General features: G+C 34.8%; 1 protein-coding gene and 1 long non-coding RNA gene across 4 annotated transcripts in view; one reads left to right on the top strand and one right to left on the bottom strand.

Annotated features, from left to right (window-relative positions):
• The window catches only part of LOC136024996 (ubiquitin thioesterase trabid-like), a 47,336-nt gene that overhangs the window by 27,924 nt on the left and 3,947 nt on the right, over nucleotides 1-15,465 (top strand). For 2 of the 3 annotated variants that reach the window (XM_065700613.1, XM_065700615.1), the window contains exons 8-10: nucleotides 403-602; nucleotides 5,568-5,818; nucleotides 6,579-6,796. In XM_065700613.1, coding sequence (XP_065556685.1) covers nucleotides 403-602; nucleotides 5,568-5,818; nucleotides 6,579-6,796 — 669 coding nt within the window. The remainder of the gene's footprint in view (nucleotides 1-402; nucleotides 603-5,567; nucleotides 5,819-6,578; nucleotides 6,797-15,465) is intronic. The other variant, XM_065700616.1, reaches the window with a different exon arrangement.
• The window catches only part of LOC136024997 (uncharacterized), a 33,580-nt gene continuing 31,246 nt past the window's right edge, over nucleotides 13,132-15,465 (bottom strand). The window contains exon 2 of the long non-coding RNA XR_010616993.1: nucleotides 13,132-13,488. This is a non-coding gene — a long non-coding RNA (uncharacterized LOC136024997). The remainder of the gene's footprint in view (nucleotides 13,489-15,465) is intronic.

Below are 15,465 nucleotides of genomic sequence, written 5' to 3' on the forward strand. Positions count from 1 at the left end.
AAAGCTAAAATACAACACAAAATTCTTTCAGCGCGCTTTGTTGACATTAAAAAATTACGGTGTTGTCATTGTTCCATTATTACCAATGACGTTTTTATTTTCCTTGGTAGTTTTACAAATCACATTTCCGGTAATCATACCTCAATAAAATGGCGTATAAGGTTGACATTATGTATTTTTCTTAAAATAAGTGGGTTCCTCAAAGGACCGTGGGCAATCCGCAAAGTGGATAATCAAGGGTTTACTGTGGTCGGATAACTTTTATACTGAGCCCCCTGATGCCACAGTTTTTAGTTTGACGCCCTTTTGTCCAACATATCTGCATAGCTATACTAGTTGATAGTTTTGCGGAGCTACGCTGTATAAAATTAAATTATTTGGTGAAATATAGCATTATTGCAGGAATTGGAGACCGATTGTTGTGCCATTAATTGGAGTCGGGAACTTACGGAAAACTTAGGTACCCGTCTTTTGTCTCTTTGGAACCGAACTGCTGGAGATTGCTTGTTAGACTCTATTCTTGGAGCAACCTGGGGAATTTTGGACCGAGATGGATTAATGAGGAAGAGTTTGGCAGATTGTTTACAAAATTCTGGCCATCTGTAAGTTGCTTCGCCTTTACTGACACTTCTCTATGAATACTAAAATTTCTGTAATTACCGAAGTTGCCTGAATATTAATTAGTTTCCCAAAATTGTTCGTGGGGCTCCCTTGTAGTTTCTCCTTTTCCGAAAAATTACACAATGAATGCTTTTCTCTGCATTTGAAACGTTTCCTGTTGTACCAAAAAAGAAGAAAGGCATTTTTACAAGTCATACTTTTTTTTTCAACCTATATTTCAGCTAGTCTATGAAGTTTAGATGAGCTCATTTTATTTTTTTTTCCTTTGTATTTTAGCTCTCATTTCTTTAAAGTCAATTCATTGATTTTAAAGAAATAAATCATTTTTAAATCATTTCTTTGAAAAGATGGTTAATAAAGCAGAATTTTGTCGCAACTAACCTGAAATATTATATGTCAAAGCTGGAGTCTCTCTGAAAGTGATAATAATTCTACATTTTGCTTTTCAAGAAGTTTGGTTTCAAAATCTAGTCTGCACAATGGCCTTGAATTTTCTTTTTTAGTAGGTTAGGTAGGCTTGTTGACCTTAAGCTGGTAGGCTATTTGCGACAAAATTCTGCTTGATTAACCATCTTTTTAAAGAAATGATTTAAAAATGATTTATTTCTTTAAAACCAAAATAACGAATCAGAAATTAATGATTTATTTATTTAAAATCAAAATAACGAATCAGAAATTAATGATTTATTTATTTAAAATCAAAATAACGAATCAGAAATTAATGATTAATTTCTTTAAAATCAAAATAACGAATCAGAAATTAATGATTAATTTCTTTAAAATCAAAATAACGAATCAGAAGTCAATGATTTATTTCTTTAAAATCAAAATAACGAATAAGAAATTAATGATTAATTTCTTTAAAATCAAAATAACGAATCAGAAGTTGATGATTTATTTCTTTAAAATCAAAATAACGAATCAGAAATTAATGATTTATTTCTTTAAAATCAAAATAACGCCAGCTTGGTCTTTTTCGATTTTTTACTGAGCTCTGTTGGAATCTAATTGACGAAGTTCTCTTTTTATTGACTGTTGATTGTAGCGTAAAACCATTCTGTTGAATCATAAACTCTCTGTATCTCTACTTAGCATAAATCTAACAATAAAAATACGCTTGAACACTGGAAATCATTTTTAATTCTGGAAGAAAAGAAGAAGAAAGACCCTGCAGTCATAGTTTACTCGTTAGCCTATTCTTAGTAAAGGGCCATTCGCACCCCATGTATTGCTGGCAAAAAATGGTGCTTTCGTAAAAATTATTTACCATGATAATTTTTTGGTTAGAGAGATCATCAAAGGTAAGCAGTCTTGCTATCCGTCAAACTCTTTAAGAGGCTGGATTGCCATTTGGGCTTTAAAAACTAGACAGACAGATTAAGTTTGAAACTTTTGCTTACTCACTTGATTTCTCTATATAATTCAAATAAATAGATATAAAAGAAAGACGACAGTGACGAAAATTAAACTAATTTTAAATTATTAAACCTAAATTTATTTCCTAAGCGTTTTATTAGTAACTTCCTACCAGGAATCAGTGCTATATTGTTGCCTCTTAATCCCTTCTAAAGACTAGAGTGTCATTTATTTTTGATAAAAAACGAATAAACGGCTTAGATTAACAACTTTTTTGAGGCAATGGATTTTCTTTGTTTTCGAAATAAAAAGATTTTAAAGCATGAAGAGCATTCAGGGAAGTTTAATGTATATTATACAGATGAAACCAAACAGATTTTTACAAATACACCGATAGCGAAGAACAAATTCCTGTATGTTCACTGATTTTTTTTTTTTTGGTTGTAATATTATAATGAAAAAACACAAAACCATATTATTTTTTTTTTGCATTCAGTAAAGCCCAGATAATCCTATAGCTCTTTGGTGGGTCTGTGAGGCGGCGATACCAGATTAATTCACCTTGATTACCTTATTTTCTACTTAGAAGGAAATAAGGTTCAGTGCTGTGCTTGTTTTCATTTTTTCAGAATAAGCGTATTTGCTATGATTAATTTCATTTTACTATTTTACAAATGTTTTTTGTCTCTATCTTTCTTTTTAATTCTATTCTATTGAAAAATTTTGAAAATCGTTGCTGGGGTTGATAAAAAAAAATGTTTTTGTTTGTTTTAAGTTTTACTTGCAATCAGTGGCGGATCCGCCATTTTTTTTTTGGTAATTGGTTTTTAATAGTTGAGTTTTTAATAAGTTCTTAACGTTAAGACCGTTTCTTTTAGCAGACAAGTTTGAAACAAGGTTTTAGTTACTTTGTGTGGTCTCTGTTAGATTTTACTAATGCCGCATACCGGCCAAAAAGTATTCAATTAAATTTTGGTTTATCAAGGGAATCTGTCTGTATTACCACAAAGGCCAACTGGGAGGCGAAAATCTTCATTTAGTAATAACAAGGAGGGAAATTTAAAATCCTAACTTCTTTAGGCTATCGAAAAAATATTTACTTCTTTTTACTGTCAAAAATTTGTTTTCAAGTCTAGCTACGACACTGAGGCGAAGATATTGATATCATTACCTTTTTTGGCTGCCTGTTTTGGTTTTTTGGGTTTGCTTCTTTTTACGAAGCGGGGTGTTTTTTACAACATTGTTGTTTTTTAGGTGATTTGTATAAAAGAAAGTAAATATATGAGAAGTGCGTAATACTTCTCATGTATGAGAAGCATTAATTTAAGTTTTGGATTTCGGTGAGCAAATGGTGGCCATTTTACTGCCTATTTTAATCAAATTAGAGCTTTGCATTATATGACTTATCACCTCCTCTATTCACTATAAAACATCAAAATAAAGGCCAAACTCTGTAGAACTTTAATAAAGTTTCGTATAAGTATATACTTAAAACTAAGTAGTCGAAATACTCCTTTAAAGGTCGGAGTAATCATTTAAGAAGAATAGACTTTCGAAAAAATTTTATAAAAGAAGGCAAATAATTAGTTGTTTATTTTTCTAGCTGGTATAGATGGGTCTCTGAATTCTCAGTTTGAATCTGTGAAATCGCATCGATTTTTTTTTCGAATGTTTATTAATAAAATATTGATAAAAAGTGAAAATTCACACAACTTGAGTTAACCACGGAAACAGAATGCAACTGCAATATTACTTTAGAATTTCTCATCTTCTCAATACCAACCAGTCACAAAATGTAGTTATGTTTTTGTATAGGGATTGCGTATATTTGTTCATAAAATTGTCTAAACTGCTAAATATACTGCTGAGGATTTTTATGCTCATTTGGATGCATACCATCCAATCTTATTTCCACTATTAGTTGTTTATAAATCAAAATTTTTATAGGACAACTCTCTTGCTTAATGCTAAATCATATGACATATGAGATTTAAACTCAGACATATGAGATTTAAACGTTTGAATTGAATATCTGATTAAAAAAAAGAAGAAATTAAAAAAAAAAAAATTAGAAATCTTCACAGTTTGAAACCCTGAGAATTTAAATCACCAATCTATACTTATCAAACACAGAGATAACAAACACATAATTATTTGTTTTTTTAAGGAGCATTTCGATTGATATACATAGTTTGGAGCACCTACCTACATGCATCTTTATTAAAGTTCTTATTTTTCTGACACTTTTGCTCTTTATTCGAATGTTTTAGGACCAATAGAAGATGAAATACTAACGAAGAGTTCTAAACTGACAGGACTCTAGACTGGCAAGACTATTATAAACGTTCACTGAAATATTGAGGTAGACATCGACCGTGTAATAAATAGATATGGCGGAGTGGAAATAAAGAAATCGTGTGTTTCTTGTAAAATTGCGAATTCCATAATTTAAGCGTAATATATCGAACCTTAAGAAGTGGAAATATACGCTACGTTGTTATGAAAATTAAATTTTGTTTAGTAAATTTTTTGAGATTTCGTCGAAGTTGATATTGTTTATTAAAACATTTTTTTTAGAAAGAAACAGTGATTAGTTAATGCTTTATTGCCAATGCTTAAAACCCTTGTTTTAAATGTCTCCTGTGCATTTCTATCTCTTCGTCTGTTTTTCTTGTTACACCCCTAAAAGAACTAGTATTTAGTGTTTAATATATCTTTTACGAATATACAAGTTGTATCTTTATCCTCATTTCTTACTCTATATTGCTATCATATTTACTATGCGATGCTGCAAAGTTTGGCGACATGCTAAATGGTTTGACCTATACAAATTGTCACAAAGAGTGCATGACCCCAAAAGATAGTTCAAGACCAATTTTCTTCTTTTTTTTGACAATAAAATGATTAACTCGCTCGCTATAGTGGTCAAAATTGCAGAGGCAAAATATTATCCAGAAAATATTAAATATTTTTTTTTTCAGATGGTGAGCTGCTTTTTTTTATGGCGGGGTGGTTTTTATAACTTACTATTTTTTTGTATCAGTATTTTTATACCATTTTAATTTCAACAGATTTATTAGAACTTTAACCCTCACCAGATTTTAGATTAAATCTACGACCATTTCCACTACCTACCTACGACACATAACTGTCGAGGTTCCCTCTAAGTTGTGGGTTTTCTATGTTCGCAAGTTTGTCGAAGCAACCTATTATGCCCCCCCCCTAAAGAAAATCCTGGATCCACTCCTGCATGCAATACAACTTTATGTCATCTCGTCGTTGTTTCGATGTCGCTCTTTACATTTCTTCGGGGGAAAAAAATTCTTGAAAATAGTTTTTAAAAGTTTACGTTCAGTTTTTAATGAACATAGCATGAAATACATGTAATTTATTGGAGTATTTGTAATATCATTTTTAAAAGTAATTTAACAGTTCTCTGGAAAGAAAAGACACCTTTATTAACTCCCCTCCCCCTGGGAAAATTTCGTGTCCATTTTCCTTGAATAAATTTCTGTAGGTTCGCTTATTTTGATATAAGGCCTTTTAATAAATACTTATTAAAATATTTTTAAATGTTGTCCTTTTTTTAGTCTTTACGAAAGGTGGGCTGAGTATGAGATACGTACCGCTGCGGAGATGAACCTAGACTATATACCATCTGAGGCGGAGTTATCATCTGAGTGGGCAGATCTAGTTTCGCGTGCTCGACGGCCAGGGGCTCCATTGGATCAGCTTCATATATGGGCCCTATCTCATATTCTAAGAAGACCAATAATTGTCTACGGAGCTACCTGTGTCAAAAGTCATGTGGGTGAACCACTTGATTATGCCCGGTTTCAAGGTGAGCACTTAAAGTAATGTTTTATTGATGCGTGGATATTAGGAGTGCGACAAAGAGAACTTTTGAAATTCATTTGTGTAAGGGGATCTTTTTTCTGGCATTGCCGAATTAACACGAGGCTTTTTACGGGAAATGGAGATTGTAATATCTTGAAAAGCATAATTTGTTTAGTAGTTGGGATATCTTTTTGTTTTTAGTCAGCTGCGAACTGATAATTGGCTTGAAGGAGCACCCACACAAATATGGAAAATTCTGGGCCTAAAAAGCTCATTTGTGAAGTAGTTGATCTTCTTTCCTTCTTGGGAATAACTGTTAACCCGGTTAAGATAAGACCTAGATGTAACTGTGGTACAGAAGGAAGATATAGGATGCAAATTCATTACTTTTGGCTTGCGGAACATGTGTTTCAGATCTTTGGTAAGTTAATGTAACTTTGTTACTTTGCTCATAGACCATTATATATATTTTTTTTTTGCAAAATAGAGTTGCTTTGCATACAAAATGCGTGAAGTGATAGGTCAAGATGGGACAGTGGTGGATATTTTACACTGATTATTTTATTGTATGTGTCATGAAAAGATAGTGGTCTGTGTTGCAAATTAATTGTCGTTTTCATCCCTTTTGACTCCGTGATGTCTAGTAGTCTGATGTGCCCAGTCCTCATTTTTCCACAATTCTGGCAAGGCTTTATTAACCCCCAGAGATTTTGTTTTTAATATGTAAGAAATATCGATGTCTGACAATCTTGCATCGTCTCTAGGTGTCTATCTACCTTTATTGTGGGAGCCAAGTTTTTGCTGGAAAGTTCCCATTGCTCTGGGGTATACCCGTGGTCATTTCTCTGCACTAGTACCGGTTGAACCTGACAACCTACCAAGTGGAGAAATTCGTCAAGATGGCGGTCAAAAGTCTTCATATTTGCCCCTCATCACCAATGAGGCTCAACTTCTTCCTGTTCATTTTCTTACGGAGGGAGAGGTAAAGTGATTACCTAATAGTATCAATGCTCACAGATTTAAAGACTTTTTTTTTTCACTTTTCATCTTGTTTTATAGTTGAGTTCTAGTTACTTTTTGTGCTGCTTTTTAACTGTCAGACTGCCATTCAGTTTTTAATCTTTTGAAATAATTATCGACGTTAGTTTGCTCTTAGCGTTTAGAGGGCTCAGAAATGGCATGAACCGTGGACAAAGTAAAAATAAGCCCAAAGTTTATCCTCTTAAGGGTGAATAACCTCACTTAAAATCTTTATTATTGATTGTATCTTTTTAAAACTATTTAGTATAGTCCTTTGCTCGTCTTAAGCTCTGTTCTTAATATTTTAAATGAAAAGCCTGCCTATATTGGATCAAGGTTGTGTTGTGACGTGGAAATATTTAACTTTCATTTTGAATTGATGAAAAATCTACCACGTGTGGCACCCTTCTCTGCGTACTTCTCTGCGTCTTCTCTCCACAAGATGTCCACTATATATGAAATGGCTTTTGCAGATCAATGTAAGAACTAATTGCCGTGTTTATCTATCATTTGGTATTACCAAAGCATTACAAATCATCAATGTCTGTTTTCAGCTATTTCATTGTTATTACTTTTACTAAATGTATATCCTAGGTTAAATACTCTTCAATTGTCATTTTGGTGTGAGACTTCAAATTTTGGAAAAGGACAGTTTTTACTTTACAATGGAAAATGATAAAGGCTCTGTCTTCTCTTATTTCTTTTTTTTTCTTTTTATTAGCGTCAACAATTTCGTGACAAAAATTTTGTCAGCGCCTCCCACTCTCAAGTACTGAAAACATTTTATCTACACGTTGGTTTTCATAATTTTCAGAAAAAAAATAATTTGTTTATTCTCTCAATTTTGTTTTTTACATACTACTTATGTTTTGCATATACAGTATTTTAAATATCCCCTACCTTAGCTTAAATTTTTGAGCTTTGATAATTTCAACCACAGTCCCTAAGTTAGTAGTGAAAAACAACATTTCTAGTTCCAAGGGACAAAGCTGCCATTTGGAAATTGCCACGTTTAACTTTTTTATTTGAATCTCAAGTATTATGCTTTTTACTAAATTGTACGAACGAGGTTAAATATTAAACATGTAAGCTGTGCTTTTATCCTCCAATCGACTGTCACTGTCAAACATTGCCGGGTAAAAAATAATAAGTAGTGTTTGTTATGTAAAAACTGTTAAAAGTGAACTAACCTTTATATATATATATATATATATATATATATATATATATATATATATATATATATATATATATATATATATATATATATATATATATATATAAACAAAAAAAACGATAGAGGTTGATCACAAAAGTCAAAATCAGCGTGAAAGAAGCTACGAAATATATGAAATTTGGGTACCGGTTAATTAAACGAAAAACCTAACATAACCTAACCCCCCAGCCTAATTTGCAAATATATAGCACAAATTATACAAGTCTAATGCATTCTATCACCCATCATTTGTCTTTGTGGCTATGAAACCGGTTTTCTGAAATCTAATCTAAGCGTAATTCTTGAATGTGTGTTGTTGTTTGTTTTTTTTAAGAAGTACAAAAAGTTGAATAATACACATTATAAAAAGGTCTTTTGGTCAGGGAAGAATATATTAAAAGAATATAACAATTTGAAAAATTGAAAATTTACAAGTGTTGTCAAAGAATAAAAATGAAACCGAAAATAAAAGAGTATTTGTAATTATAATAGTACAAAATAATATTATATTGAGTAAAAATGTTATATTAAGCAAAAGTCTCTTTTAAAAAATGTCCGTTTTGCAGTGAGTTGGGGTGGTAGTGGTCACCTTTCGGCCTTTCTTCCTTTGAAGGTGTTCTTATTGGGTTTTGGAGGAGGAGAAAGGGGATTCGGTTATTGGCCGCTTATTAGTCAAAACTTGCCCACATAAGCTGATGCTTGCGCCTATCGTGTCGGACGATTAAATATTCCTTCAAAAAAATTTAATCCCAAGGTATTTGTCATTTGAATGGCGCACTGGATTTGGAATTCTCTGTCCGAAGGGTGAAGGCTCGATTCCTGGTGTCGCCAATTATTTGGTTTGAGACGGTGGTCAGTAGTATGACTCTGTAAACTCAGGCAGAGACGACCCAGCTCTATATAGATACCTGGAGAAATTCTGGGGAAGGTAAACAGGAAGGCTGTTCTTTTGACAACAAATTCGAAGATTTTCCTAAAGTTTAATTTGAAAAAATTCCCCCTTTGCATTTGGGGAATGCGTAATTAGTACACCAGTCTGAGATTCATTAGAATCTAACTCCCAAAATTGAGTAAGCTAGAGTTAGTAATTTGTAGCTAAGCAAAATCCCATATTTAGAACATCTTTTTGAGCTTCTATTTTAGATAGATTTACCTTTTTGAGTAATTAAATAACCAAAATTTTAAAGTTGGAAATTCGTTGGAATTTGTAGCTCCTCTGAGTATACTGTGGATTTCCAGGCTGGTAGATGTCTCTGAAATCTGCGTTGGCTGAGTCTGTTCTGGTGAGTAAATATTTTTATGAGTCGCCGCTGGAAGTTACTGTACTGCCTAAGCGCTTGAAGTCTGTCACTTGTTCGATGTCCTCATCTCCTAGTTTGATTCCCGTGGGTGAGCTGCTAATTGATGTAGCTTTAGTCTCTGTAGCTTTGATATATAATCCGAACTTTTCAGCTTCACTCGTGATTTTGTTCAAGAATTACTGAAGATTTGGCTTATCGGCTTCTTTGAGCCCGACATCATGGGCAAAACTGACATCCTAGAGAAGGTTTCTTGCAATTCAGATTTCATGTCTAGTCATCTGTCTAAAGATGTAGTCGACAGCTAGGACGAAGAAAAGTTAATAGGAGACAGCATTGCTAGATTCTAGTCATCACTTTGAAATAGCGTATGTTGACATCAGAGGTTTTAACATGACTTTCCGTTTCTTCGTACATGGCAACTAATAGACGGACTAGCTTCTTGGGAATCCCCTAGAACCATACGAATTCACAGAGTTTGACGATCCACTGAATAAAACCCATGCTTTGAGTCCACGAAGAGCATGTACAAGCATTGTCTCCATTCATTGGATTACTCCAGAATCGTGCTTAGAGTAAAGATAAGGTTGGCAAAGGATCGTTTTGCCGAAATTCATGTTGTACCTCACGCGAGTGGGGATCAAAGGCAGTTCGTAGTCTTCCTAGTATTATGGTCAATAAAGTTTCTCCGAGATTGAGAAAAGATTTGTGCCTCTGTAGTTGCCGCCCTCTTTTGCATCTCCTTTCTTGAAGAGTTCGACTATATTTCCTGTTCTCCTGGAAAATTTCGGTCTGTCACAGGAGTGAGAAGAAGGACAGCCAGATGACCATGGTTCGTCCCAGGCTGGACTTGATCATTTTTTGTGAAAATACGGTCTCGACCCTTCCCGCTTTTCAGTTTTTTAGCTGCTAGGAGTATCTTGTCGGCTGTCAGCTTGACGTAACTGATGCTGAGATTGCAAAGAGGTTGGTTTGGTGTATCAGGTAACTAGTCTGGTGTTTCATCAGACCAGTGTTTTTCTCTAGATGTCTGGTGTTTCAAAGTAACTAGCCCATCGTTCCTTTTGTTCTTCAACGTCTGTTGACCCTTCCCGCTTTTCAGTTTTTTAGCTGCTAGGAGTATCTTGTCGGCTGTCAGCTTGACGTAACTGATGCTGAGATTGCAAAGAGGTTGGTTTGGTGTATCAGGTAACTAGTCTGGTGTTTCATCAGACCAGTGTTTTTCTCTAGATGTCTGGTGTTTCAAAGTAACTAGCCCATCGTTCCTTTTGTTCTTCAACGTCTGTTGGAAGCCTTTCTCTTTCATTCTTTACTGGGTATTCGTGAAAACTTGACTTGCCTGCTATTTCTTTGGTAAGGCAATACACAGTTCCTATTTTTCTGCGGCTTGCTGCTTCTTTGGCTTGCCTAAGAAGCAGCGCACATAAATTGCCGTCTGTCGGACCTAGCACTTTTTTTCAGCTTCTTTGTACGTCAAGCTCTTGGTCGACATTAATTGACCATTTCCTCCAAGAGAGTTCGGCTTCAGTTTTTTGCGGTTTGCTATGAGATCCTAGGTCTTTGTGAATGTCCACTGTTGCTTAGTCGGTTTTCTAAACCCAAGTTTCATCTGCCGTATTCGTGTAGTTTTTGCGAATCGTCTCCCAGGCTTCCTTGACGTCTTCTGGGAGGTCATCGAGGGTTTGAGTTTACTTGACAGTTTTATAACAAAGGAAGATCGAACTCCCCTGTCACTTAGCTTGTCTACGTCGAAACTTCTGAGTATATGCGTTTTCTGTTTTGGGCCATTTTAAGTCAGTTTCAATTTCAGTGTTGCGACTACGGGTTCGTGATCTGAACCAACGCTGGCACTTCTGAAACTTCTAACGTTTTTTAAGCTTGTTTGCCATCCCCGGCGAATCAGGAAATGGTCTGTTTGATTTTCGGTGGTTCTATCTGGAGATGTCCAAGTGTACTTATGGATGTTTTTATGTTGAGAGAGCTTACCGCCGATCAGGAAGTCGTTCCCCATGACAAAGCTGACAGTTCGATCACCACTGTCGTTTATGCTGCCAAGCCCGTGGTGTCCATCACTTTAGTGCAGTAGGATCTGTTTTAGCCAACTTTCGCTTCAAAGTCTCCTGCGACACAGGTGACGTCGTGAAGGAGGATTGAGTCGATGGCGGATTGGAGGCTATCGTTGGAAATCATTTTTAACGGCGTCATCTGCATCATTTGTGAGTGCATAGAACCCTCTCCAGGGTTCTTGGCGTCTTTTATTTATTTTTATGTTTATTTCGTTGGACGCGTCAACGGGCGGTGCTGTTGACCGGGCAATTGACGGGGGAATATGTTTAATTACATTTGTTTGAATTGCATCTAGTGAAGTATGGATGTTCTATTTATTTAAAGAAGTTTTTTTCCATCCCGTGCATTACGAATTTGTCTTCTCAGCCGGGCTCTGGACATTTTGTAACTTGTTTTATTATTAAAATGAATCTGAACCTGCTTAGAAGCAAGTCTTGCATACAAAGTTTTTCATTGACCGGTTTTGATTAGCGCAGGTCGTCTCAAGCTCTTGTACCTAATATTACTGCAACTCTGGCAAAGTGGCTCAGTTTTTCCGCTGTATAGGACATAGTGTAGTCAGTGACGGTTTTCTTTTCGCCGCAGCCTTTCCATCTTGTTTCTGAGACGCCGACTATGTTGATTTCAAACTACTCGCATTCGCAGAGGACTTGTTCGGTTTTTGACGGTGTCAATTTAAGTAGGGTTTTGATCATTAGAGATGCAGCTAAACCTGTTTTACTTGTTGGGTAGAATGGGATTTTGCTGGGCCAGGAGAACACATGATTTGTTGCTGACGTGTTATTTTGACTAGAAATGGAGAAAGAAGGGGGGATTTATTTAAACGTAGATTCAATGCCTAAATAGTGGTAGAGCAGAATTCATCATGGATTAATAAAGGGAAGGGAATAGAACAATTTTGGGAACACCATGTGGTCAGGGAATGAGGAGGTGCGTGGGATTGTTGTAAGAGGTCCAGAGGAGAATTCTCCTTCTTTTTTACCTTGTTCACGGAAAACGGAAAAAGAATAGCGAGAAACAGAATTGTTATTTTTTCTTTTACGGTTGAAATACAAGATTAGTTCATCAAAAATATTGCACTAAGGTAAACGAATTCGACCCAAGAATGTAAGTTTTTCATCTGGTCAAGCATCTACGACTTCTAAAAGTGTATCAGATGTCAAATTGTTCAGATAAAAAGATCACATTTATATCTTGGCTAAAGATGAGGTTGTAGCAATGCTATCTATTGAACAGAATTTGTCACCACTACAACCAACAGGGAGGGCTTTTGTAAAATGAGGTCCTTGAATTGGAGCATCTGTTATTACTTTGGCTTACGACATTTACCATTAATTCAATAGAGTAGCTATTACAATGGTCCTGGATTGAGGACAGGGAGATGATGTTTGACCTGACCGATGCAAGCTGGGAACTTTTCCTGATAAACATCTCTGGTCTTGTGTTAGATCAATTTAAAGAGGATTGCTTTTTATGTCGCTTAGGTGGCTGTGTATCTTTAAGTTTGAGATGTGTCTTGTAGAGATGTACAGCCATAACTGAGGGTGAGCTCCTTTTGTTATGTGCATTTGCGCATGCATTTTGGTGTCTGTGTAGAGCCTAGTCGTGCACATTTAACAGTGTTTTCATTTGACCCATAATAGGCACGTTCCTGCCTCGTCACTCTTATATTTTCAGAGTTTGTAAGGTATTGACTGGTCGAATTAAAAGAGAAAATTAATAGATTATTTTATTACCTGTATATGTAATATAAAATACTGATTATGTTATATAGCGTTCAAGTATGTTATCAGGTGGCCTGAAGTAAAGATCCATGGGTGAGTGCCTTGTATGTTGCCTGCACAGAGATCATTGCTGGGTTAGTGATGCTTGCCTTTATTATGAAAATACTGACGAAGAAAGAAGAGTATTTCACTTGAATAAATGTGCGAATGGCTAAATATTGTACAAAGTCCTTATTAATGGTGCACTACTTAGGCTTTCGTTGACTGTTCTTCGCCAAGCTAAGTTTTTGGTTACCCTACAGTGGGTTGAAGCTGACTGAATGATCCTTTTTTCCAGTCCGACGTTGCCCTTAAATAGAAATGGAGATTACAAATGCATCCTTGAAAAATATATCAAATTGAAATGGATTTATTTTATCTTCCATATATAATTCTACACTAAACAAGGTAACGGTAATATCCCTTCAAAAATATGGCGTGGGCACTCTAAAAGACAAAATAGGACTTCCTAGATATTTTCCGGAGAAATTTCCTACGTATAGTTTTGGATACCCGACTGAGTGACCAAATATCTCACATAGTATGCTGTAAAAAAAATAAGGCGCACTCCTACTTTCTAGGAATATAAAGGGAGAAAGGATGAGATGGCTAAGACATATTCTGCGGATGAAGGATGACAGATATCAACATATGTGATATGAAATATCCCTTCAAAAATATGAAAGGATGTTTAGAATCTAAATTCATATTAGATAAAAGGAAAAGAGGAAATACGTGAATTAAATTTTCTGAACTTAAAAAGAATCTGTGAATGAATTCTAAGCGATCAGGTTTGAGATTTCATGCTTTTTCATGAAAACTGATTGTTTTTCTTTTGTTTTGTTTCACAGAGTCTACGTTGATTGAAGGAGCAGCTACGATCAAATGTCGTTCAATTATATTGCATAATTCATTGCATTGTCTATGCAATGAACAATGCATGGATGGTGTCTTTTGGGGTCGTTGTGTGTTCTTTTATGAGTGGTGTTATGTTTGAAAAAATAGGTACAATTAGCTACTTAAAGCTGCCCTCCTAGATATTTTATGAAGACTATCGTGCTTTTTTCGAACGTCGCTTTAACAGTTGGTTGAGTGTTAACCAGCTGTGTGAACATTTATCAAAACTTTAAATAAAGGGTAGAAGAAAAAAAGAGTAGAAAAAAAAGAAGTAGAAAAAAAGAGTAGAAGACTACTACTAGATTTTGAAGAAAAGAGAAAATTTGTAACATTTTTAAATTTTGCTGTTTATTAGATTTAAAAAGCTTTTGCAAGGTAGATATCTCTTGTCAAGACAAAGCAAATTATTCCAAGGTAGATAGACATCTTCCTCGTTTACCATGAGCAACTTTTCAAATTTGCTTTAAAGCGGAACAGGTTAAGTGAGCACGAGGCACGTTTTTATTCTTAGACTCAGAGGAATTCCCATATTTTCTGGCACAGAAAAATTTGAAAAATCAGGAGAAACATCCATCAAGTAGTTGCTAGAGAAAGTGAAATATGGCGAAATATTGATAATTCTACTCTCAGTGAGAGTAAAAAACTTCAAGCTAGCATGTAGTTTAGCAGATTTACTGAGGCAATGGAAGCTAAGACCCCATGATTCTTCGATTTCTGACTTGAATAATTCGCTTGCAACTTAACGCAAAGCTTCAAAGTATTAAACAAATTTTAACTTAAAAATTCTAAACCCTGGCATATCTCGATATGAAAATTCCTACTGTTTTTTTCATCAAACCTTATTAATTCTTTGTAAATTGGATTTAATCGCTGTGAGTAATTCCAGTTAAAGTGTTTGTAACTTTAAAGAGCAATTAAAAAGAAAAGAATCTGGCTGCCTTCAGGAAATTCTAAGTTAAATCAAAGAAACTAAATTAATTAAAAAGTGAAACTGAGGCCCTTCCTAGTGTTCATGAAGCCTTTGTGGGGATTTGTAGGTCACTGTGCTATTATTGTATTGTTATATGGAAACTAAATACATCTATCTATCATCTAAGAATACTGAAATACAAACTGAAGAGAAATTACTTAGTAACTGAAGTTATCTACTTTGATGTATAGTCCTATATTATCTATGGAGCTATTAATTTTGATTTCTTAATATGCTTATGCTAAAGCGCCAAGAGTTCCTCTATACGCTTTCTTAGGATTTTTTGGCTTTTATCTCAATAAAAGGCATACCCAAGTCACGCTACCGCACCTTTCGATAAATAAGCAAAGATCCATGAATGAACTGCGTTATCCGTTTGGTTTTAACGGCACATTTGTGTTGCAGAAGCTTAATTTAAAC

This window comes from Artemia franciscana, chromosome 3 (genome assembly GCF_032884065.1).
Source record: "Artemia franciscana chromosome 3, ASM3288406v1, whole genome shotgun sequence".
Lineage (NCBI taxonomy): Eukaryota > Metazoa > Arthropoda > Branchiopoda > Anostraca > Artemiidae > Artemia > Artemia franciscana.